Genomic DNA, 24,128 nt, shown 5'->3' on the forward strand with positions numbered 1-24,128 from the left:
ATGTTTCTAAAAAATTGCTTTGAGGGACAAGATGACAGTAATGAGTTTTGAAAGCTTGAATCTAATTTTTTTTAATTGTTAATTTACCTATACAATGTGACAATTACACATTGTTTTAATACACGGGGTTCATGAAAAGTAGGAGAAATTAGGTGGGAGACAAATATTATTATTTTTGCTGGAGACCGAATATGTAAAACAACAATCCTGCCACCTAGAGGCGAAATTGAAACCAGCTGTCAGAGGATGAAGACGCCGGTATATGTATCTAATGTGACTGTACTCTGTGTATTATGACAGGTTTGACGCAGGTGTAAACACGTACCCTGCAAGCTGTTGACAAGGGACAGGGGATAACGTCACATTATAAATAGTATACTTTAACTTTGCACAGTGACACCCCAGAGTTGGTGACTACGTCATCAGAGCGCGACGCGGCGTGCAAGACTGTGAAGGACGTCGACGAGAAGCTTGTTGATGAAATAAGTCAAATGAAAAGGTTGGTTTGTGTCACTATTTCACCGAGTTATATTGCAAATGAGCACGAGATAGGAGGCCAATTCGGCTGGGTTTATTATAACAGAGAATGAAACGTAGGTGTATTTATTGAGCCAGACTAACCTAAAGCTAAGCTAGCGATAGCTCATGTTTATTAGCCATTTGTTAAGGTTACTGCAAAGTTAGGCTCATGACATTATAGGACACAATTGGTACTTAGTAGGAAGTGTTATTGTATTGAGCTCTAATGGTTTAGAGGCTGAGTTAAGTAAGATGCTGAATTTAAAAGCAGGAGAAATGTTTGTACCGTATTGGATATAGTGGAGCTTTAGTTGCACGCCTGGTGTCAAACCCGCTCTTCTGTGCTCCTCAGCTGTGTCAGGAGGACGTCGTTATGATGGCGGTGTCTTGTCTCACTCGAGCCCTGCGCTCCCTGACTCTCTCCCAGCCTGCTCTGCTGTCGTCGCAGGTAAACATCCACAGCCTGTCATTCACACCCGAAGATCCGAATCGTCACAACCGCCACACAATCTATGTTGCTTATTGTTGTGTTTACAGGCTATTGCACAAACCAGGCTGGGAGCTCAGGTGCCCGCGGCGGTCGGACAGTGCAGGGGCTTCCTCACCACACCCTGTCTGGAGCAGAACAGGACATTTTGGAAGCTGAGGGAGAAGTACACCACCAGGCCTATGGGGATGAAAAAGACAGGAGGCAGAGACCACTCAGGTAAAACACTGTGGTCACTGCAGAAGAATAGAATGCATTGTAGTGTGGAGGAGAAGGATGAGGATGATATATAATGCGCAGGTCTGGATTTGCCCCATGTTCTGTTTTCACTAACAGGTTAAAAGAATACAAATCTCAAACCGAGTTTGAAACAGTCTTTTGGCCTAACTGGCATAAGCACAGAAGGTTTTAAGATAGACCCAGACTTCGGAGATCGGAACAAGGAAAATCGGTGAAACTGTTCCTTTTCCTGTTTTACAAAGAGAACAGCAGCTTGAAAACAAATCTGGCATTTTTACAACAGTCAGTAGGTGGTCAGTGTTACAGCCTTTGATGTGAACTGGTACATGGTTATGTACAGAAGTCTTTACTGAGGAAAAACAAAAATAGTCCAAAATCATCCAATAGAATAACATTTTCACAACTCTTGAACAGTGTTGAAATAGAGCTTCACCAAGAGTTTTGTTTTGTGTTTGACAAAACAAGAAATTGGACGATTTTACCCTGGGCTTTAATATATTTTTGTTGTTACCATTTATGACATTTTGTACAGCAAATGATAAATCCATTAACTGAGAACATAATTGGCAGGATAATTAATAATTCATTGTTTTGAATAATCTGCAGGCCTGGTGTGAAACATGAAATAGATCACCTGTTTGATCCTTTTATAATAATCATTTTCATATCCACTTAAGTGGTCAATCAGAAGTGAAGTCCAGCCTTGAGTAAAGGGCCGACAGCATATAGTGATGTATTTCGTTCTGCCGTGCAGGAAGGATACGGACACACGGCATCGGTGGAGGCCATAAACAAAAATACAGGTGGATCGACTTTCAGCGACTGCGCTACGAACCAAACAATGAGGCGCGGCCCTTTGAAGAGAAGGTGGTAGAAGTGCGATACGACCCGTGCAGGTGAGGTCAGCGTTCGCCACACGGTGACTCTTTGACCATGCGTTCTGAACACACAGTCGGTGGTCATAATCTGTGCTACACAGGTCCGCCGACATCGCCCTGGTAGCTGGAGGCAGCCGGAAAAGATGGATTATTGCTACGGAGAACATGCAGGCCGGAGACATCATCAAAACATCTGGAGTTATTGGACGCATGGCAGGTATGAGATCCACTCTGGTTTGTCGTGTTTCCAACCTTCCCTCGAGATGATGGGAGTAAAGATCGTCTGTATTTAACACTAAATGATGTCGTATCCTCTTGTTTTACTTGGGCAGTCTCGGCCAATGAGGGTGATGCGTACCCACTGGGAGCTCTTCCTGTGGGGACACTGGTGAACAGCCTGGAGATACAACCAGGGAAGGGGTCAGAGTACATCCGTGCTGCAGGTAGTCGATTATTTGACTGTGTTAGTACTTGGTATTTCCTAAATGCATGTTTGGATTTTTGCTTGTGATGCCGATTAATCTTTTTCTTGGCAATTAATTAGTCTTAAAAATGTCATAAAGCAGTGAAGGATTCCAATCATAAATCCACAGTCCAGTTACATCAAAGGAACCACGAGTAGTGGGATCTATTAGCAGGAATGGAATATAATGTTAGCAAGTATCTTTTCCTTAGTGTATAATCACCAAAAAATAAGAATAGTTGTGTTTTGTCAATACCTGAAAAGAGACGTTTCTATCTACATACAAAGCCACCATGTTTCTACTGTAGCCCAGAGAGGACAAACCAAACACTGGCTCTAGCTTCTGCCACTGTAGTTCCCCTACAAGCTTGGCAAGCAAGAGAAATTTCAGTTGGTTGCAGTGTGCAACCTCACCCCCAGATGCCGCCATATCCTACACCTGATGTGTTCTTTTGCTGTGACAGTTTAATTAAAGGGATCGATTGTTTCATATGATGGTTGAATGCCTCAGGCCGATGGAAGAAGGTGATAAGCTGCTGTGAAAAAAGGAGTCTCATAATTCCTACACTGAAATGTGTGTTCCTTTTGCTTTTCAGGCACAAGTGGCATTTTACTCCGTAAAGTAAACGGAACGGCAATCATTCAGCTTCCTTCGAAGCAGCAGGTTCAGGTGAGTTTCTGGATTCAGACTCCACCTGCTGTGTTACAACCACGCTCTGCTCTGAACGCTGTCATCTCTCCACACACACACACGCAGGTATTGGAGACCTGCATGGTGACGGTGGGACGCGTGTCCAACATCGACCACAATAAACGGATCATCGGCAAAGCCGGGCGCAACCGCTGGCTCGGCATTCGGCCATCGAGCGGCCTGTGGCAGAGAAAGGGAGGCTGGGCAGGACGCAAGATCAAACCGCTGCCGCCGATGAAGGTTTACGTCAACCTGCCCTCAATCACAGCCAAGTAACACACTGAGTGTCAAGTCTTGTTTATGATCCTTGTAATGTTGACATGAATAAAGATGAGGCGTTTGTACAGAAGATTAAAAATTTTATTAAACACAACCGCTTGTGAGAGCATGGAAAGAAACAAAACAATATAAAAATCCAAAACATATTTACATCTATAGTAAAACATGCAGAGTAATCCATATTTGTAGTGGTAAATTTAAAAATACTGTCATGTCATTTAAAATAGGGTTTGTGCAAAGACACTGGGTGGCATTTCAAGTAACGGGAGCAACGAGATGGCATGTTGGAATTGTAGTTTCACCATTAATGAATCGCTAATGTTTCAGAGTTGGTTGGGTGGTTGCTGTGCTAAATGATGGCGACAGAGTGAGCATGCCCGCTCATTGATCCGGTCTTGTGAAACACCCCCATGCTACGTCTAGATTTAGGGCAAAAAAAACAAACTCGAGGTCAAATACATTGAAATACACTTGTCATTATGCCCGTTTAGAATTCAAAAGGCTAATTCCCTCAAACAACTCTGCCCTGGCGAACGCTTCACAGCCCGAGTTTACACATCTGTAAGGGCCGGTTGGTTTCCCCGACTAGAAGAATACGGCGAACACTTCGAAAAGCAGGAGACAAGAAAACTTGACCGTACAGTCACAGGCAGACACGTATGGTGGTAGCTGCAGAACAAGCGTTTCAACATCAAGTGGCAAAAACAAAGTAACAGACAGCCAACCTCATAGGACGCTCGAACACCATCAACACAAACATCCCTATGAAAAAGGATCATTGAGCAAACAAAAGAACGGCCTCCTTTTGACTACAGGTAGTGGTTTACATTTCAAATATGACACGCTCACCTCAACAAAAAAAAAGAAAGAAAGTGTGTCCCAATTTGAGTGAAAATATGTATAAAACCACATGAAAGTGCATTACAAAGTCAGGGAAATGTATGAGAAATGACAAACCTAATAAGCGTTTGCTTTGTACAAGTCGACTTCATAGTTGAGTTCTGGAAATATATATATATATATTTGGCATTTATGTCAAGGAATAAAGGGAAGCTATTTGTGCTTTAAATTTAGTGGGAGGGGAGGGATTGGGGCAGGGGGTCACACAATTATATGTATATATTTATATACATTACTAAAAAAAGCCAGCCAATCAAAGCTTGTAAGTGTTCACTTTTATAATAAAAAAAAAGCAACAACTACCTCATACAGAAGGCCTTTTGTCCAAAGGTTTCCTATTGCAAAAGTTTCACGTAACACTATTCAGGGAGTACCATCAAACACATAGCACACCTATACAGACACACACACACACACACACACAGGCAGCGACTTGGACACCTGGCAAGACTCCACACACTTTTCATATTTTTAAAAAAAAAGTTTTCCAATACTTGCATTGCGCTCGACACTACTGCCGAAGCATGTCTCAAGTCCAACTCATTTTCCCATAGCAGGCCTACACAATACTGACCGACCCATCAGTGTGCTTTAGGTCAGGCTACAACGCTAATGTCCCGCTACGTGAAGCTGTAACAAAAAGGACACAACGGTAATTGCTTGGTTAGGATGTGCGCACGTCCTGTAAATGCTTCATGGGATTATATTTGGCCAAATGTGGAGCGCTAACTGGTAAATTTGCCAAGATTAATATCTCAGTAATCTAAATACTGATCTCCACAGGGACCACAGACACATTAAATGTACGGTTTTAGTTCTCTGTTTAACATACTATGAAGTTTGGCCAAGTCAAGCGCTACACTGTAACACTTGACTTTGGCACATCACTGCACATCTGGAGGAATCCAGAATCCAGTATCGCCCAGGTAAGCCAGCACATCGAGCTGAACACGACGGTGTGTGTGTGTGTGTGTGTGTGTGGAGGGCCTTGAAACAATACGACAGTTCATACAGTCACAACTAAATTTGGCATTCAGCTGTTGATAATTGAAATATGTTTTGTGGTGTCACGTTACCTGGCTTCTAAGTAGATGTTACTGTACAGTCTGAATGTACACTGATACAAACACTCACAATAACAAACTGATTTGATTTGAACTTCTTACATGTTACAAATGCTCTATAGCTACATTCATTATAGCCACCTTCAAAAATACCTTGTTTTAGGTTATTTTCTTTGCATTCGCTTTAGGTACACTGTGTCCTAAAAAGCAACGAGACAAACAGAACTTGCCGTATCTTTCTATAAAAGTTGACCTTTTTGGGAAAGTAAAGGGACGAGTAAGAAAACTGAGCACTGAGTTAGAAGAGAAGGATTCCATCTAGATTCACAGCAATATTCCAACTTTCAACAATAAACACAAACACGGTCTCAAACAACCTCACACACGCCACTGCACGTCACCATCACACTCCTCCATTGTCTATAGAGTAACAATAAATGTAGGATTTCACAGAAATAATAAAATGTTAACAAAAACAAAGTGCAAACACAGCTGCCGTTATCGAAATGTGGCAAATTGTCAAAATACCCCCAAGATACCTCCGAGGCGGTAGCACAAATCTTACAAAATAGTACTTGTTCTTTTCGTAGTGTGTAAAAAAACAACAACAACAACACCCAACAACGTCGACATCAAAAACATCCAATTGACAACATGAAATTTGTGTATTGAACACGTGGTTGCGAGTCAGCAAGATTTCCACAGGAAAACTATTACTGCCGTGGGGAGGGGGGGGGGGGGGGGCGCAGTTGGCTTTTCTTCTACTTCTCTGTAGCCTAAACAAGACAAGTGCAGCGGAGAGTCTGATGATGGTCGGGTGGATGGTGGCTACGATGGTCACACGGGCTTAGTGTAACCGAAGATCCCCACCGGGAAGTGCTTGACATGTGTTGGCCACTGGGCAGCGAGCTGGAAAAACTTCACATCATTCCACTCCACTCCATCGATTGTGACTGAGGACGAAGAAAAAGGTGCACAGGTGAACGCAGGAATAAGTGCAAAACACATTAAACATTTCAGGATAGACGCGTCTGACTTTGCACTGGCAGCTGTTATAGAGCTCAGCGACACCAGATGGCAGCGTAGCCTCAGCTGTGTGTGTGTGTGGGGGGGGGGTTGTGCCGGCCTCACCTCTCAGCATCGTGTGCTGGTGCTTGGCTGTGCAGATCAACCTGCTGATGCCGTCAATCACTTGGCTCTTAGAGTCCAGCTCTTTCTCCTTGGGCTTCTTGCTGAGAAAAATCACTGGAGAGAGAAACAAAGAATCATCTTCTACACATATTTCTTTTTATACTTTCTTATTTCTTTTACACATCAGGGTGTGTTGCCAGTTCTTCCGTTCCTGGGGAGTAAAAACATGCTGGAACTTAATAAAATGACAGATATCAGCAGCTTATAGCCTCGCTCAAAATCTCACAGGACTGACGGCCGGTCTCAAAGCACCCGGACGCAATGCATTGTGGGGCTGATGAGTAAGCATACTGTTCTTCTTGCTAATGTAGTATACATACAGGCATTTCCCCACGTACGATTTTTTCAGTCATGTTTTCCCAAAGCGTACCTTTCTTGTTCTTCTCCTTGGTGACCACGGTCATGGCCATGCTGGGTGGGGGGGTGAGTTCCCCTCCACACGGCAGACGGCTGACCTGCAGTGAACGGAAGTTGCTCTTCAGGGTGTTCTTCAGTCCCACGTCTCTCTTCTCGCCCTCTTTCTTCTTCTCTGGGCCTTGCCACGTCCAGTAGTCCACCTGAAGCCCCATCACTTCACTGCCTGAACACGGAGAGCTGCCGAGCACAACCGGCAAAGTCAGGAACTCTACGGAAACTTCTTTTACTTCCCTACTAAAGCACAGCTCACAGTGAGAAGTAAAGAGATAATAGGATGTAGTATTGCTGCTGATAATTATGCGTGTGTGTGTGTGTGTGTGTGTGTATTGTCATACCCAGTTCCAGAGAGGGCGGTGGACACAGACGGTGACTGCGGGGGGGTGCCCCCTATTTCCTTCCCATACGGACCAGCCGATGGTGGCGTTGGGGAGGAGAGGATGCTTGTGTTGAGCCCCATCGCATCATCTGAGTCCACTGCGAAATCGTGGGGGGGGGGGGGGGGAATAGTCTCATAAGCAAAGCTTCAAAGTCAAACTAAACAACATAGCCACAACCCAAACGAATAAATGAAGTAAACAAATGAAAGAATATTGGGGTTTCTGGGTCATTGTTGAACACGCTAACCTGACAAAATACTAGCACAGCTTTAAAAACAACAACGCCCTTCCTTACCTGAAGTTGAGAGGCTTTGCTCCACAATCCCAACTTTCACAACCTGCAAGAATAAAAAAAAGTTTTCCATGTAAGACTAGCTTAAACACAAAGAATCAACAATACTGTCGGGCACGTTTCCGTAGGAAAAAAAAAAATAAATCTTACCCCAATAAATGGCACAAATTTCTGACAGGAGTCCTCATCGGGGCTGTAAAGGGAGACAGTAAAGAGGCTGTGATTATGACCTGAGGGGGGGTTTTCAACAATTCAACACTCCAGAGGTGCACACGAACACTCAATGGTCCTGGAGGGGAGATGGCTGTGGCATGACCTGCACCATGTCCCATCGCAGCAGAAATGGCACATGAAATGGGGTCATCTTGGGTTTATGTTACAATGAGATGAAGGGGAAGGAACGCTCCTTACAACCAAGAGAAGAGGGGGGTCTTTCTCATCAGCCAGTACTAGGAGTCCTTTTTAAAACATGGGACTAAAAATGATCGTTTGGGCCCAGTCGTAGCAACCGTGTGGCTTCTTTACACTACTAGTGCCGAGCCACCGGTGCAACAATATATGCCTACACAAAGTTAGGGGGGGAAAAAAAAAACAGCACGGCAGGCATTGTCAAATAAAGTTCAATACACACGCAGAGCACAGCAATTCAAAAGTACACCCAAAGATTCAGCAGGGAAGCGGTGAGATAGTGTCATCTTTCTGCAAATGTCTTCTAACGTGCGGCAACGAGGACGAGCAGCGCTGCTGGTACGAGGACTATAATCCCCAGCAATCGTACCACCTCGAGCGCCAGCGCTCTATTATATCTTTATATTTCAGTGATGTTACATATTGCAAGGTAAGGGATTTGCAATGCCCCATGGGGCATCACAAGCTGTAACATAATGTAATATAACAATTATATATGGGGGGGGGGTATGTTTAAAGTTGACTGCCAGTCCTTTGTAAATGTATTATTTTGTTTTAAACGTACATGCAGAAATACATGTTTTTCAGAGTAGTATTCACGCAGGTTAGAATCAGAGGGAAACATCACATTGATATTATTTCTTTTGACTGGTATTGAAATACTTGATTTGCCTCGCAGTCGTCACAGCAGTCACTGATATTGAAAGTGTATAATTATGGAGCCACTCCTGAGGGTAAGCCAATACACGCCGGGCAGCTCATTTTCAAGTCATTATGAAATCTGTAAAATGACTGGTTTCCAATTGGTCAATACTTCAGGTCCTTTTCAAAGGGTTGTTAGGCAAATCTTCATAGCAACAACACGGGAGGACAGAATCAAAAAGACACACCAAACCAAAGACACAAGTCAGGACAGAGTGCAAAGTGAAGTTACAGTGAGTATCGAGTGTGAAGAGGGAAATGTTAAGACACAGCAAGGGGCTCAAGCCAAATGGAGGAGAGAAAATAGGGAGGTTCAAAAACAAAAACCAAGAGTTGAATTAGATACCTGATGTAAAAATCAAAATACAAACTTCTTTTCCTTGAATGCAAATCAAAAAGGGAAAGGGGGCAGAAGGAATGCAACAGTGTTAAAGCTGTGTGTTGTGTTCAGTACCTTCTGACCAATAAGGAAGCTTTTCTTACAAACATCAGAAAGAAAAAACAACAACAAATGCACACAAAAATGCAACGTTGAGTGCGTCTGTGTTTGTGAGACTGACGGCCGGGTTGACGTTGGACTTTGTGGAAGCAGAGGCCTGCGCTGCTCTATGAAATATAATATCAGCTTTACTTGAAGTGGACCAGAGCCTGTGTCTCCTGGACTCCTTTATGTATGTCAGAATAAACTCCCAGGTGACGACTGACCTGTGCAACTTGTGTGCGTTTAATTCATGAATGTGCCCGCTTGCATGCATATGCATTGAAACATCTTCCTCATGCAGTTTAACCGATGATCCGCCGTGGCTATTTTTGTTCTAGGACTCCTTTTCAATGAGCCAATTGACATATTGTACATCAATAGCAGTACTCAAAGTTAGAAATCATGCTTTAAAAGAGCACAGAAACATACATGCATACACACACATATGCAGCACATGAGTATGCTCAAAACTTTAAATGATCAAAGGTACTTTACCTCTTCTGTTTGTAGGTGAGCATCGCCTCCGAGATGGGGAACTGGTGGGACACGTTGGCACCGACCAGATACTGAACGACTCGTCCCGCTACATCTATGTTGTCTGCGGGGAGCGGGGAGACAGATTGTTAACAACGCGTTTCTTCTGTTTCATGTCTGGCTAACAAGCCGCGAGACAATTGATGCGGATGCTAATTTTCACACACAGCAGATCGCTGGAAGACGGCACATTAATCATTTTCCTTCCTCTGAAGTGTGTGTGTGTAAAATGTCATAAAAGATGTGGGTGAAGTCATCCGTACGACAAGAGGAAGAGATGGATTGTGTGTCAGACTGAAGGCCTTTGGGCCACATGCAGCCCCGGACTACACTTTAACCAACACGGGCTGATTTTTTAATGTCAACTTATTTCGGCCTATTGCCTCTCCGCAGTTTAAACTAACTCTCCTTGTGAAGGAAAGCACTTACAGCCATTCCCATCCAAACGCTGCCTTGTGTATTGTGAAGGCAGTTAATGTCAAGGATAAAAGAATGAGGTAAGAAGACGGAAGACCCAGTATTATTTTCTTCTTGCATCTTTTTTTTTTTTTTAGCTTGAAACCCCTTTTGAGGTGATTCAACACGGTGTGTGAGAATGTAACTCTGGCACCTACGTGGTGTAAATTAAGTGAAATATTAGGTGGGGATGGGTGAGGGTTGTTGGGCTTGTCTGGGCAGAACAAGTGAGAATTGAGGGAAAAAGGGATGTGAAGAAAAGTTTAACCATGGATGTGTGTGTGTGTGTGTGTGCCAGCAAACAATTCCAAGACAAACTGAGGTGAATATCTGAGTTCTGACAGCCTGGTTGTCTTCTTAAGCAGCAGCTGATAGTTTACAGGGAGGAGGAGTAGCGCCATAATCTAGAGCCATTGGCTGTAGCCCTCTTTTGCAATTGGGGAAAAGAATCTCTTCTTCTCATCCATCAGCCCCAGACCCATGCTCTGACCCAATTTCTTTCCCTTTCAAGTTTGCCGAACATTAGACACGCAGACTTGCTTTGTAGCCAGACACAAGAGCTGTGCATCCTACCTGAGGCGGGCCGTTCCGTCCTGCAGAACAGCTCCCTCCACGCAGTGTCCATAAAGATGCTGTTGAACCGGCTGTCGAAGGAGGCCACATACTTTGCCAGGGGATGAGAACCTGGAGTAGAACAAAACAAATGTGAGTATAAAACAAAGCTGAAGCCACGTCGCGCTCGTGCTAATCCTGGATGACCTACCGATGGGGATCACCAGGAAGCGTATGTAACTGAGCCAGTCGGGCGTCTTGTTGGCCAGCTGCTCCACGAAGAACCTCAGGATGGTGCTGAGGTAACTCTGGTCGCCTGCCACCGCCACCTTCATTGTCGGCGGTGTCTGTGCATTGCAGTTACAGCTGCGTGGGAGAAGAGGGGGGATGAGTAATTAAGAGGAAGAGAGAGTTCCGAATCCTGAAAGATGTGGGTGAGAGAGGGTGTGTGTGAGAGATTTCTTGGCTGTCTGAAGATATATATCTCAGCAGGGTTTGTACTGGTTCAAAACCGGTCCCGCGGTTTATTGAGAGCCAGGTGGCGTCATGTTATGATTTGTAATACCAGGCACTTGCAGGTATCTCCAAGGTCTTTCTGAAGTTACACCGAATATTGCAACAGCTTTTAGATTATAATCAATTAAAATGAGTCAAAAAAGAAAAAGTAAACTCAGTTATTGCTCAAAAAGGAATTAAACCCGTAAACTGATTTCAAGCTGGCTCTTTTTAACAGTGTTCAAAACTTGACCTCTTACGATTAATTATGTCTTAAGGACTAAATGCTTCAGGATTTGAGATATGAAAGGTTCATAAAGTAAGATTATAATGTCCAATAGCAGAACGGGACCTAAATATATGTGGGCTTTAAAATGTTCTTATACTCCGTGACAACATTTGAGGAAAAACCCTGCAGCCAGCTACAGCAGCGAGCATCAAAGACGCACATGGCTCCACATGACACGGCCGCAGCTGGAGCAAACAGGTTGACTGAGGAGCAGGTGTGTAAAGGATGGAAAAGTTGCGCTTCAGCTGGGTTAAAAGAGAAAACGGGCTTAACGGAAGCAGCGTAGCGGACTGACACAGCCTCTGTCTGCCACTGACGCATATGGATGCCAGGAAGAGAGACGAAGGCTGAACTTCAGCTTTTCGTGGCAAAAACAAGCACATTCAGATAGAACGGGTTCACGGACAGAGAGCAGCTTCAGCAGCGTGAGCGATAGCATCCTGGAATTCTCTGGCAGCAAGCCACCATAAACATACACAGTTTGGCCTGGACTACTCCGCCATAACAGGCAGCGAGATAACACCATGTGTGGGCCCCGTGTCGTTCAACCAACGCGTGCGTGTGTGTGTTTGTGTACGTATGGACGGATGCGACTCACAATCTCTGGATGCGAGTGACGATGGTGTTGAAGGCAGCTTGAACATCGGCGGCAGAGCAGGTGGACACAATGGGCTGGCCCTGTTCATGGAGCAACTCGGACACATACTGCACGGAAAACACACATAAGAGGGACACGATGGGTTAATGGGTGTGCAAGAAGCAGGGTTGATCGGGTTGGAGAGAAAAAAAAACATGCTACTGTGGTACAACAGTATTCTTTTGAATTTCAGTCTTTGTGCAATAACTTCGACACACACCTGTCCTTGCCACTCCACGGTGTTGATGAGGATGATGCTCTCTGGCAGGCGTTCGTCAGAGATGAGGATCTGGTTCAGCTGGTCATACACAGACTTCCTGGGAACCTTGGAGACGAACGAGAAGCCGAGAGTCTGAGCACATCTCCACCGGACTAAAAACATGTGTGAAGAACGCATCTGCAACACGCCTACCTGCGCTATGAGTCGCGAGTCCGGGGAGCACTCGCTCTCCATGCTGCTGGTCCTGTCGCTCTGGGCCTTGGAGTTCTGTCTGTCTTTCATGGAGGTGCTGCGGGGACGCCTCTGTAGCCTGTTCTCCACTTTGCTGAGGAGGAGACGAAGCACAAGGAGCTCAAAGTACATGACAGGCGGAGCAGGGAAGCTAATCAACTCGGCTCAGAAGGTAACCCACATTCCAAATTACATTCTTTTTTAAATGATGAAAATCTAAAGTAGCTTGTGTACTGACATGAAGACACAACACTATCTTGTGTGCATGTTTGCAGATGTAGCGGTCGGCAGCGTACCTGGGAGACATGTGGTTTTGGGACTCCGTCTTGCAGAGCTTGCCAACAGTGCTGGTAACCCGTTCAGTATTGACATCCCAGCTGCTCACCTCCCCCCCTGGTGGCCCCCTGTCGTCAGTCTCTGGCTCCTAAAGCAAAAGAGAGGGAGGGGGGCAAAGATGAGCCAAGGGGGCCGTCATATCGCATCTACTACTACTACCACCCTCAGCGTCTCACGCAGGTTCTGGGGCACTCTGTATTCTTTCTGTGCTTTTGCGCGTGGTGCATCTGCAGCCAGCATTTTAAGAGCAAGAGTTAAAAGAGTTGAGAGGCGGGGAGGGAGGCAGAGAGGTGCTGGTCTGGTAAATAATTGAGCTGTGCTGTTGAGGTTGGAGATAATGATGTGAGGCCACCACGAAGGATGAGATTATAAAAAAAAAAAAAAAGTCGTGATCTCTTAGCAGATGGCAGGAGAGACAAGGTTCCTGCAGTTTTTAGGTATTCATTTTGAACTGGAGCGGTGCGACAAGAGAGGGTGCCGATGGTCGCCGAACAAGGTTAGGCTGACCCGCCGGCACAAAGACAACAACAAACACTAACAGCCCTCTTTCAATCCTCATCAGTCAGGATTTATCCAGCACGGGGCCGCCTTGTCTGCTCCACTGATCCATAATGGATGACTGTGCTGTTTGGTTTGCCTGCCGTTGCATACTCCCTCCCTCTTCGCTTTTTCCTGGAAAACAACTAAGACTCATGGGAGGAAAGGGCACTCAAGTGAAAAGAAATCGGAGAAAGAGATGCTCAAGGGAGATTTAGTTAAAAACGAACAAAAAAAACTGCTGATGTTGCAAACACATACCCCAACGACTGTATCTGTGACGCTGTCGTCTTGGTACCGGGCCCCTTGTAATTTACATCTGTCCACGGTCAGAAAGTCTCCAATCTGCAGGGCAAACAAACACACACACACACACACACACACACGCGACCATTTTAACCACGGAGGTCACTTCTCTGGTGAATATAAATGACAAATTGTCACAGCTCCTTATGGAAGTGCTACGCTCCATCTGCTCGGGTCAAGATTGACCACTCTTGGGACACGTAACTGGCCAATTTCACAGTGGCAGCTCCACACCGTCAAGCTTGGTGACGGTGTGGAGCTGGGGAGTATAAATATCTCTCAAGGCTTCTATACGTTTCACCCAGGCGCAGACTAATACATAAGCCCCCAGAGAATTACGGACACACTTGTGAGCTCAAGTTCGCCTGACAAAAAGTGTTTAAGTGCAGCTCGTAACATCTAGCTTAATTAACTTCAATATTAGATCAAATACTTTCCATTTCGCCTGCAAGACGGGTTTATGAAGTTGGACTGGAGACATTTATTGAGCGAAATAGAGGGCTATAGCAGTCTGAAATGCGCCGGGCGTTTTTTATTACAGGCTAAAATGGATTCCCTGATATTTATAAACAGCACTCCCTCTCTAACCATTACACTCAACATGTCTCTCTCTGTCCTTGTTGTTTCCAATGGGCCATAAATCTGAGTAGAAGTTCAGGGATTGCTCCATCCAATCTTCTCTCTGAGCATATGTGTGTGTTTGTGTGAGTGTGTGTGTGTGTGTTGATGGTGGTGGAGAGATCGTTCTGTGTAAGTCCTAATACTAGATAGAGGGCTGTAGGGGTGAATAGGGTACGGGCTGCAGCCCCCCCCACCCCCATCCTCCTCTGCAGGGGCGGGAGCAGCATTGCCCTCGTGCTCAGAATATCTTGCCTGTAGTATCATGGTCCATCATAGTATCCCTGAACCACAACGAGCACAGAGGACTGCCAGACATTTAAACACTGTCCGGGGGCAATTCCTTTACGTAACCCCGTGTACAAAAGGAGCCTCTCCAGCAACCGAGAGGTGGACCTTTGTGGGTGAACGACGGGGCTGAAAGGCGGGGCTGAAAGGCATCCGACGGGTCTTTTTTTAATAGAGTGTCGGGCGATCAACTTACAGGACACGACAGCTCTCTCTGCTGGCTTTTTTGGCTGTGTATGCTTCCAATTTCTGTCTGGGAGCTGGAGTGAGACATCCCTTCAAAAAACGGCCTGAAAACAAAAACAAAGACTGGAATTAGACAAAACTAACAAAAAAATGCTTTTATTATAACGTCATACAGGGTGTGATCAGAAATAATGTAACATCTATAAATACTAAGACTATTTCGGGGAAGATGGCCTTTGATGAAAGAGGTTGAGCACACACATACTTGAGTTTGGGCTTGGGCGTGCTCAGGACGCTCTCGTTGTCCTCCATCTCTGGCCCACTGTCACTCTGGTTGTACACCTCCAGGCTGTCGTAGAGTAGGTCCAGATCCTCCTCCACTTCCTGGGTCTGGTCAACTGGGTCAGAGTCCAGGACCTGATGCACGGGACAGACACGCCATCAACACATCAGTACACAGTGATCAGGGTTTTGCTATCACGCCCATGGATGGAGGGAGTGGCTGGTGCTGTCCATTCGCTAATCACTTTCACAGCTGGGCTAATGGAGCTTGAAGAATGACACTGAAGGCTGTAAAATGAGAAAATCTATGCTATAAATACATCCCCGCCTTGGTCCTAAGCAGGCCAATTAAAAGGTAAGTGATTGCTATGGGAGTGCTAAGGTGCTGAGCCTTGATCTGCCGGCTGCACAGTGGGGATGTATATCATAGGAGCTGCACACAGGCAGGCTTGTGGACTAATCAGGTGATTAATGCCACTCCATAAGTGCAGAAGCTGGCAGGGAGCAGATAAACAGTCTGTCCCAACTCCTCCTCCCGGCTATGTATTTATAGAGCTGTGGCCCTGCACAGTGGCCGGCCACAAGGAAGGGATTAGAGACGGGGGACGTGATGAAAGATCTGCGTGCCACCTGGAGCTTCTGGAAGCATCCAGCAAAACACAACTCCGATGGCCTAGAGGCTCTTGAAAGCATCACAAGGTTAAATCACTCACATACGCTTCTTAGTCCTACTATTTTTTTAAAAGATACAGATAAACCTAAAGGTCTGAAAACCTGTAGTTTACAACAGAGCCTAATCTGTTTCTAATGTAATCTATGTTTTCGGGGTCAGAAAGAGGAGATACAAGGCAATGGAAATCTCAATTACTCCAATACATTTCACAGTTCAAGGGGTTTTATTAACACCGTAATGGCCTAACACAGATTATGTACTAATGGACATCTAGGGGTCGTTGCAAATAAAATGGTTGACTTCCTGCTGATGACCTGATTACAAGCCATTATGTAGGATCCGCAGAAACATTTATTCGAAAAGGACTTGAGAGATGAGAAACACAAACCTAAACGGGGCGTGCATACAAACCGACATTTATCACTAGATTAAGTGGCGGAGAATAAGGGTCGTTAATGGATCCTGCTAATGGAAAGGTATGAATCATACATCCATGAGCACAGAGGTAACACAGCCGAGCCACCATAATGATGCTTGTACCTCCGCTGTGGTGACGATTCCTCTCCAGTCAAGGGCACTTATATGCCGTTTGGACAGTCGATACTGAGATTGTTTTCCCCGGTCCCCGAGGCCAATTTATTAACCGGTATGTTTCACAGGCGACTCGCTAAAAGCTTCATAACAGACGGACTGAGAATCCAGGAGGGTGGCCTGAGAAAGGACGCTGCACCCCACGCCGTTTGCTTTGACATTGAACACCTTCCCCGGGTGTCAATCAAATCAAAAGCAATTCTTGTTTTCACACTCACCTCATCTGTTACCTTGAACCTCTTCAGCAAGGCCACAAACTTCTGCTTGAAGTTAGGTTGCTGTAACAGAAAGAAAAAACATGCAATTAGGAGGGAAAATAAAACTGAAACGGGAATAACTGTCATGATTTAAATACACTTGACAGCTGGGCTCGGGCTTATCGGTTCTCCCAGTAACCGTCCACTGGATTACTCATTCACAGCCACTCTATGTAAAGACCATTATGATCAGTCCAGTGAGCCCACAGGGTTCAGTGACGTGCTCATCCGCATCGTCCTAATGGCTCGGACAAATGGAACACGGTGTGTGCTTTCCTTAAAAAAGCTTGTACGACAGCAAAAGCAGGTCTTGAGTTACTCTCACAGTCAATGATTGGCGAGCATAAAGCTCCACGTGGTGGAAAAGGAGGCAACTAACCCTGGTCATGGAGGTCGTTCGGATCATTTTCCTGCGGGCTTTCTTGGGCTTCCTCACCTCGTCGTCTTCATCATAAAGGTCCTGAAATACACAGAGGATGGATGAGATACAGTGCCCCTACATTTCTACCTGCATGCATACAAGCTAAATGTAGAAAAATCTGTATTATACAAACCAAAATCTGTGAACGCATAACTGCTTCTGCTATTTTTTCTTATACAACATCACTAGTATACTATGCATCAGCATGTTCAATATGGCAAGTAGACTCTTTCGTTTTGCTTCGCTGTATCAGATTGTGTTCATTGGATTTCTTATATGTATTTAATTTCGCTGGGTGCTGCAGATCTGTTTGCACCGTTGCGTTTTCTGGCACTGACCTGGCCATGATTTGCATCATCGCTGGCTTCCTGCTCTGACGAGTAGCTGTCATCGTCCTCCTCAGAATAGTTATCCATGTCTGGGGAGCGGTCTGGAGGCAGGCAAAGCACGGGAACACACACACAAAAAATCATCAAAACACAGGGACACGTGTGTAGCATTATATCAGCCAGCATTACACAAAGTGAAGATTCAAATTATCAGGTCTCCCGTGGGCCACACGTTTTAAAAATGTGGGCTGAGAGGAATGGGTCGAGCTCCAAGGTCACGGCCTTATTAGTGCTGGAACGGTCTTTCGGAATAAAGAACTAATTTGCAATTTGTTCAGAGTGAAAACAAGCCTCCTCACTCAATAAGAAATGATGATCTCATTCTGCCGCTGGAAGACACAATGAGTTAAACATACAAAACAGTATAATTCTCTGATTTTGTAAATGATGATTTCAGTTTAATTTTCACAAATATCAGTTTGAGCCCGAAGACAATTGTCCATCTTTTGTGGATGAAGTTGCTTAAGATCCTGTCCTATTGTTTACAGTTCATCAGTAAAGAATAGTTAGAACTCCTTGGCATGAATAATGAGCTATGGTAATGGCAAATATATATCTGTGGACATAATGCTTAATGTGCATGCTGAATACAGATTAGAATGTAGGGCTGGTTTTGTGATCCGTGTCTCACATTTCGATTAAGTTCTCAGGACATTTCAGCGGTTGAAAGCTTTACTATTGTTAAATGTCAGCCAAGATTCCTAAAGATGTCGTTTTTACTGCGCGTTTGACAGCTGAGGACTGATCAGGCGATGGAAGATTGTTTTGTTCTTAACAGCCAATTCAGACTTCCTTTCGCCTGTGAAACGTCCTGTTCTGTGCTCTTAGATGGGATGGATGTGATTAAGGATCACTGCAGAGGAGAAAGACGAAAAGACAAACATCTCTCCTTGCCTCAGAGTGACACTCTTCTAATACTCGGTGCATGAGCTCATCTGTTATGTTTGAACGGCCTCCTTAATAACATCCAGAACAGCGAGGGATCAGCATGGAGTCCGAGCGGGGCCCGACATTTCTCCCCGTCCAGAATTAGAACAGCGTAAGGTAATAGGCCCTCAATCTTTTTCCAACTCTCAAAATCAACATTACAACCATAGCTGAGGAGAATAACATATCCTTGGCCATCGGTCGGGGGTTGGGATTAATGGAGTTTATTCTGTCCTCAGTTGGGAAATCGGAGCCATGTGGAAGGAGGGAAGAGAGGGGCCCGGACAGGAAAGGCTGGCTCCAGAGTGACGGCTGAAATCACAAACAGGATGTGACCGGGCAGCGTTGGTACAGGCCTGTCCAACAGACCCACGTCAGGGGGGCGCCTGTGCTCACCTGAGGTTTTGGTCTTGTGGCCGGCCTGACCGCTCCCGTCCTCGTGGTCGATGGGCTGGCTGGAGAGAGAGTACACGCTGATCTCCGCCACACGCACTGGCGCATCCTTCACGTTGCTATGGAGACCCAGAATCTGTCCTCCGTCTGTCGGGTGTTGCATCACCTGGACACGGGAAGATTAACATCGAGTCTGGCCATTGATTTTGAGAATCCATTCAAAAACGGGTACTAAGCCAATTGTATCCAAAACACTGTTATTTCATTCCTCCCCTGCAATGTTCCTAATAATAATAATAATATCGTTTCTTGAAAAAATACAAAGTCCTCTTTAGCTGAGATGCCTTCATTGTCTTGTGCAATTCCCGTGTCCATCAATCACTCGGTCGAGCCATGTCGAAGCAGATGGAACAAATAACGTTTTTTCTACAGACAGGCAGGATGGAAGAATATTATCTCGCTTTACGGAGCCAATAATAGAACAAAGAGTGACATCGCTTCTATTACACTGCTTTATGCTCGCGCAGATTTAGCAAATGACTGCTAGATGACAGCTATGCTATCTCTAAGTAAAGAGACAATTCGCTCACATCATCCAGTCAGGATGAGCTTTCATTCTAAGCGAAAGGGCGCTTTCAGTGTTTCACTTGATGAATAGCTGTACAGGGAGTAGAATCATTTTGCTCAAACACTGGCAGTGGAGCACTCAAACGCTGCATGCAAAGTCCAATAAGTGACTTCCTCCCACATAATGCCCCGGCAGATTCAGAATGAGGGCACGGGAGAGTTTACACTACAGCGGATGACAACATAATTACCCAAAAGGATCCAGTAATGGCCAATCTAGCTCCATTCATAGAAGTCTGTGAGTTGTTTCACTGCAGCAAGCACCCAAAAACAGCACAGCGGTTGAGTGTTATTTCAAAATGTAATAAAGCATCAGCCTTGTTTTCAGATGTCAGTCAACTCCTGTCCTGGGGCTACTGGTGGAAAAGTCACATGGTCTGAGCATGAATGGCTGCATTCCAAATAAGCGTGACTTTCATCATCTCTGTCTTGATCCTGATTGCTCTCAAATACAGGGTTGCTGGATATACCAACGTTACGTGGTTGTTTGAATGGCTATAATTTCATTGTCGGAAATAATACATCATTTATAAAAATCCCCATTATCGGACGACAATTAACTGACAGATATGCATTGTGCATCCTCGATTTTAAATGATCTGTGTCTGCTATATAAAGAGCAATTTCTAATCTTTTGTTTACTGAAATCCATGTTCGTAAGCCTGCTATCAACCTGCCCGCCCCCCCCCCGCCCGCCCCCCCCCACAGAGTGGCACAATTAAGAGCAGCCAGCCGTTTCAATGTGCAATATCCACACTGACAACAGGCCAAAGCAAAAAGTGGCATCTTGATGGCCCGGTGGTTAAACATTCAGTCTGACGTAACTGCAAAGTCCCCACTGCATGTCCAGCTGAGGGATGTACTGGCAGTACTCAACATGAAATGACCCGGATCAGGACAAATAAAAGCTTAAATCGGAAATTTCTACATCAAGCATCCACAGGTGGCATTCTATCAGCTCCTAGTCCATTATAACTGCATAGCATGGCTGAATGCACCGTTTCTAGAAAAGTGCATATGAAGCCAGGTCCAGATGGCCCATAATCTCACACAGCAGTATGTGTGATGATGACCATGAGTCATCTGAAATGATATGAAACGCATGAGGCCCGCTCTCTGGCAAACCAAGACGTGGTACACGGACACTGACAGCCGTCACTGTCGGAGAACAGCAGAACGCAATCACAAGCTCAGAGCGAAATCATGTTTCTCGAGAGAAATTTACCGGGCTGACGACGAAACAGGAAGTGATTGAAAGTGATGCCCCGGTTGAACACGATACGGTACCTCAGCCATATCGATGACTCCCACAGCCAACGTTTTGTAGCCCAGGATAGTTCGGTTCTTGTAGCGTTTCCTCCTCTGCAGCATGATCTGGAGTCGGTTGGAATCCCTCTTCAGAAAATGGGGGTACTGAAAATAACAAATATAAAGTCAGATAACTCACACCATATAATATATTCATCAGCCTTTAGATGGAAACCCACATGCAGGCTTATTGCAATGAATAGTTTTTGTTACTCCATAAGAAAAGTAATTATTTTGTGGTGACCTGCCGTGTAGCTGCGTGTTCAGCTTCTATTTCTTGCAAATAACATTTTGAACCATTCAAGTGAAATAATAAAAACAAAATTGCATATATACACTGTTTATTATAAGAGTTCTCACTGTCCTTCACTGCCTTTTGATGCGCACTGTTCCTTTAGACAGTCTCTGCCAGCAACTTCTATTGAGGTTTGAATGAGTTCTCTGATTCATTGCATCACCTGTGGACTGCTCATCTGTGCCACCACGGATTATTGCCACCATAAATGTAGCATGAAGTGCGGCTATATCATATAAATCGGTGCCATCAGACATCTCCAGTGTTTCATTAGCCAGTGTGCTCCTTACAATCCATTTGGCTATCTTAGACTGCGAGGCAAGATTTGAACTCTACGTTGTTCAGGACTGCGATCTTCGCTATTTCAGAAGATGCATCTGTAGTCAGAAAGCTGTCTGCACTGAATTTTGTGACCTGCTGATGTAAAGATATGACACACACTCGGTTCAAGTTCATGTATAAATACAGCCAGCAGCACTGAGCCAACATGGTGGGTGTTAAGATTCAGCAGTCCTACTGACTGAACTGTTAAAGAAAAGCTGTCTGTGGTCTGTCTGCTGGACTGCGGTTGAACTGTTGGTGAAGATTCATCACTTCAGAACTATATTTCTCTCAGAGACTTAGTATTTCATCTTCAGTCTTGTCTGTTTTCCTCTGGAGTCATATTGTCTCCGAGTGCCAGAACTTGATCTTCACATTGGCCTTCATGGTCTCTAATATTCAAACAATAATAGCTTGTAAGATCAAGTTTCACATGGTGAAATGCTGCATACGACGTCAAATTCTTGTTTTGATGTTCAAATTGGTGAAGATGTTTCTTCATTTGCTTGTGTTGAGTGTATATGCAGAGCATTGAGCTCTCTGGGCCACCATACTTTACGGGTAAATCCATAACTTGTCCTGGTTTAGTTCACCTTCATAGTTCTTCGTCTAATTCAGTCTGCAAATAGTCAGCATGTATGCCATGTCTATTATTTCAAATCTGAAACATTCCGTCATAAAAATATTCTGCTTCAGTGACTTTAATAAAAATTCATTTCTGTGCGGAGTACGGCTGCACTTTCTGTGAGCGATGATCTCTTCTGACCACAAAATAACATGAAACAGCATTTTACTTATACAAAATACTGTACGTGCACATATTTAGATACACGTGGATATTTTGAACTCAACACTTTTGCTCTGGGTTTAGAAGGGACACAAGTGCGAATAAAGGCTTCAACACAATCCTCCCCGCCAAGTAGCTGCCATGTCAGTGTGAGAATTCACAGTATAATGTCAGAGTGCTTGCCTGTAGTGAGAATGTGAGCTCCAAGTCTGTCTCCATCAGTCCACTGGGTGGGAGGACATACTCATTTGATCTCAGAAGACGCTTCGAACCCTGGATGACAAGGAAAAGCAAAGTTTGATTGGAAGCACATCTACAAATGCAACATATAAAACACTATACATCCCACAAATCCCTCATCTTATGTTGTTTCTTGAGCCAATATCTATCAGACAACAGTGGCCGAGTGTGGACGCCTTATTTTAGGACCAGCCTGCTTCACAGTCACACATTTGTGCAGATTCACACCTTGAGGCAGTCCGGTACAAATAGTCCTCTACTCCTTCACTGCTTTGTAGAGAACAGTGCTACTAGAAAAATTGAAATGTGGGTCATGTGGCCTGCTAAGAGACATACCAGGAGGTTTTCCTAACTGACACGAGGGTTCAAAAATCAGCAACCTAATCACAAGACTTAATTAATTTGTTCTCCTTAAAGCCACCGGACTCCAGTCAGAAAACATCATTTTAATCTCGCTTGTCGTAAAACACACTTCATTCAAACTCGACAGAAACATAAGATTTTCCACTAAATAACAGATATAAAAAAGAAGTTCCTAACCACAAATCATACTTGCAATGGGAAAGTAGTCTATCGCCTATTTTAGCAGGTTTCCCGTGTTTATAAACGCTGCATATACACATTTTGGTGGGGAAAAGGGTATAAGCTACTGCGACCTTCAGCATCTTAGGAACAACTGGTGAGGATTCTTAATTAAGCCTTGAGAGGGAAGTTTGGTCCGGGTGAAACAAGGACTGTAACCAAATTTAACTATATTACCCAAAGCTTGATATTTTAGTTGAGAGAGACTCGTCGCCTAACATAATTCTGGGAGCTGGCACAAACTTCTTGTGGCCAAACAGCACAGGGATTTAGATGCCACAGGCTGTGGAAGTCTCTTCCAAACACAAGGACACAGGCACCCAGCGTGTCCTCAGAGAACCCGTCTCAGCCTTTGGCGAGTTTCTCTTACAAGCCTCGGATTAAAGTCTATCATGTTCCTCGTCAAGTTACAGTTTAATTCTCTTCAAGCAAGTTTTTTTTACCTCTTCTAATCTTGAATCCGGGAGTCGCCGTGTAAACGTGAGAACAGGAACAGCTTGTCAAATCTCAAGTTCCCGATCTAATGTCTGAGCTGAAGAGAGGCATCTGTTGTGTAATATATTTGGCAACTCGTCAACTGCTGTGAAGATTTCATAAGTCGCCATAGCTTAGTTCAGGTGTCTGCTGAACCTGCCAGCAGAATTAAATAAGACTTGGTGGGCAGCAAATACATCCTTTATCTGGCTTAATACCCTACGAACTCTTGAATAGTCGGATGCAGTGGCTACGACACCGGATCCTGCTGTCATCAGAGCTGCTAAATCATGTAGCAGACACCAAGACAGCAAATTAAATGCCTGTGTGTGTGCTGAGGAATCATCACAAGATACCAGAGGGGGTTAGATGTAGCAGCGGCGCCTCTGCAGGTACAACACATGCATGAGCGATTTGAAATTAGTTCTACACATTGCATTATGCATGTTTCAAACGAGCACAATAAAGCAGCGCTTTTACAGTGCAG

The 24,128-nt window shown here is 44.7% G+C and overlaps 2 protein-coding genes across 3 annotated transcripts in view; one reads left to right on the plus strand and one right to left on the minus strand.

Moving 5' to 3' along the window:
- Positions 1-417: 417 nt before the first annotated feature.
- mrpl2 (mitochondrial ribosomal protein L2) lies at positions 418-3,645 on the plus strand. Its single transcript, XM_079168963.1, has 8 exons — positions 418-499; positions 872-967; positions 1,057-1,225; positions 2,001-2,142; positions 2,226-2,341; positions 2,457-2,567; positions 3,184-3,257; positions 3,345-3,645. The coding sequence occupies exons 2-8, from the start codon at positions 893-895 to the stop codon at positions 3,552-3,554; spliced, it is 897 nt and encodes a 298-aa protein (XP_079025089.1). The 5' UTR covers positions 418-499; positions 872-892; the 3' UTR covers positions 3,555-3,645.
- A 624-nt stretch (positions 3,646-4,269) lies between these two features.
- The window catches only part of LOC306703117 (phosphofurin acidic cluster sorting protein 2), a gene marked incomplete at its 5' end in the record, with an annotated part of 41,734 nt that continues 21,875 nt past the window's right edge, over positions 4,270-24,128 (minus strand). Inside the window, 23 exons of one of the 2 annotated variants that reach the window (XM_079168961.1) lie at positions 4,270-6,474; positions 6,653-6,766; positions 7,083-7,306; positions 7,465-7,603; positions 7,802-7,844; positions 7,949-7,991; positions 9,255-9,287; positions 9,885-9,987; positions 10,953-11,063; positions 11,143-11,297; positions 12,314-12,420; positions 12,573-12,677; positions 12,765-12,897; positions 13,100-13,227; positions 13,938-14,021; positions 15,085-15,178; positions 15,340-15,491; positions 16,839-16,898; positions 17,257-17,337; positions 17,637-17,728; positions 19,011-19,173; positions 20,922-21,047; positions 22,529-22,618. In XM_079168961.1, coding sequence (XP_079025087.1) covers positions 6,359-6,474; positions 6,653-6,766; positions 7,083-7,306; positions 7,465-7,603; positions 7,802-7,844; positions 7,949-7,991; positions 9,255-9,287; positions 9,885-9,987; positions 10,953-11,063; positions 11,143-11,297; positions 12,314-12,420; positions 12,573-12,677; positions 12,765-12,897; positions 13,100-13,227; positions 13,938-14,021; positions 15,085-15,178; positions 15,340-15,491; positions 16,839-16,898; positions 17,257-17,337; positions 17,637-17,728; positions 19,011-19,173; positions 20,922-21,047; positions 22,529-22,618 — 2,496 coding nt within the window. In that variant the 3' untranslated portion in view covers positions 4,270-6,358. The remainder of the gene's footprint in view (positions 6,475-6,652; positions 6,767-7,082; positions 7,307-7,464; positions 7,604-7,801; positions 7,845-7,948; positions 7,992-9,254; positions 9,288-9,884; positions 9,988-10,952; positions 11,064-11,142; positions 11,298-12,313; positions 12,421-12,572; positions 12,678-12,764; positions 12,898-13,099; positions 13,228-13,937; positions 14,022-15,084; positions 15,179-15,339; positions 15,492-16,838; positions 16,899-17,256; positions 17,338-17,636; positions 17,729-19,010; positions 19,174-20,921; positions 21,048-22,528; positions 22,619-24,128) is intronic. The other variant, XM_079168962.1, reaches the window with a different exon arrangement.

Source organism: Pholis gunnellus (genome assembly GCF_910591455.1).
Source record: "Pholis gunnellus genome assembly, chromosome: 11".
Lineage (NCBI taxonomy): Eukaryota > Metazoa > Chordata > Actinopteri > Perciformes > Pholidae > Pholis > Pholis gunnellus.